At 39.0% G+C, this 936-nt stretch overlaps 1 protein-coding gene across 1 annotated transcript in view; it reads left to right on the forward strand.

The window, feature by feature from the left end:
• Window positions 1–936, forward strand: part of LOC106872619 (regulator of telomere elongation helicase 1) — a 76,576-nt gene that overhangs the window by 44,053 nt on the left and 31,587 nt on the right. The window contains exon 16 of the mRNA XM_052973020.1: window positions 833–913. Coding sequence (XP_052828980.1) covers window positions 833–913 — 81 coding nt within the window. The remainder of the gene's footprint in view (window positions 1–832; window positions 914–936) is intronic.

Consider the following 936-nt stretch of genomic DNA (forward strand, 5'->3'; position numbering starts at 1 on the left):
TAGGTATGTCCCTTGCATCCCTCTTCACTGAGTAGTCCTGATCTTGTGGGCTCATGGGTGCTGGTGCCACATAAAAAGCACTTGTGCCAGTGCCACAAAAAAGCACCCAGTACACTCTGTAAAATGATTGGTGTTAGGAAGGGCATCCAGGCATAGGAACCATCCCAAAACAGGCATCAGACCTCTACAGCTCTTCTGTTTGCCATCTCCTGTCAAATCGTCCAACCCATAACAGCATGGGAAACATGCATTAAATTATGATGATGGTGATGGCCACCATTATCATCACCATCACCACCATCACTATCATCACCATCATCATCACCACAATCAAGTAAGCCAACAAAGATGCCTTCATGTATACGAGAAATGACACCAAATAACCCTCCAATCACTGCTCACCATACTTTCTTAACAATGTAGGAAGTTATACGTTGCATGATGTAGTCTTAGATACATTTTGTCTCCAAGGAAAAAAACAAGGTGGGATGGTCATTACTGGTATGTCTTTGATCATAGGTCTGCATGACCAGCGCTGACTGGGAGTTAAACAGTCACCACTACAGCAACAACATTAATGCCTTCACATCACATCACCATACTACACACTTAAAAACCATGAGTAAATTTTGGAGTCTCTGTGTTTTTTTTTTTCCAACTTGCTAGAAATAGCAACCAAATCTCTCAGATTATACTGTATCACTTCTTTAAAAAAATGGACATTTCTATTGAATATAAGAGAAGAAGGTGATTGCTGATTATTTTATACTTTATGTGTTACTGTTATTATCACTTTATTCTAAACAGCTTTGATCATTTGCTTATTTTTTAGTTACCATCCCAAAAAACTCCCCATCCTGAAAACAGCCCCGTACAAAGGAAATCTGGGAAGAAGAAGATTGTTATTGTAAAGGTATTTATTTCTTCTGCTATTTC

This window comes from Octopus bimaculoides, chromosome 14 (genome assembly GCF_001194135.2).
Source record: "Octopus bimaculoides isolate UCB-OBI-ISO-001 chromosome 14, ASM119413v2, whole genome shotgun sequence".
NCBI lineage: Eukaryota > Metazoa > Mollusca > Cephalopoda > Octopoda > Octopodidae > Octopus > Octopus bimaculoides.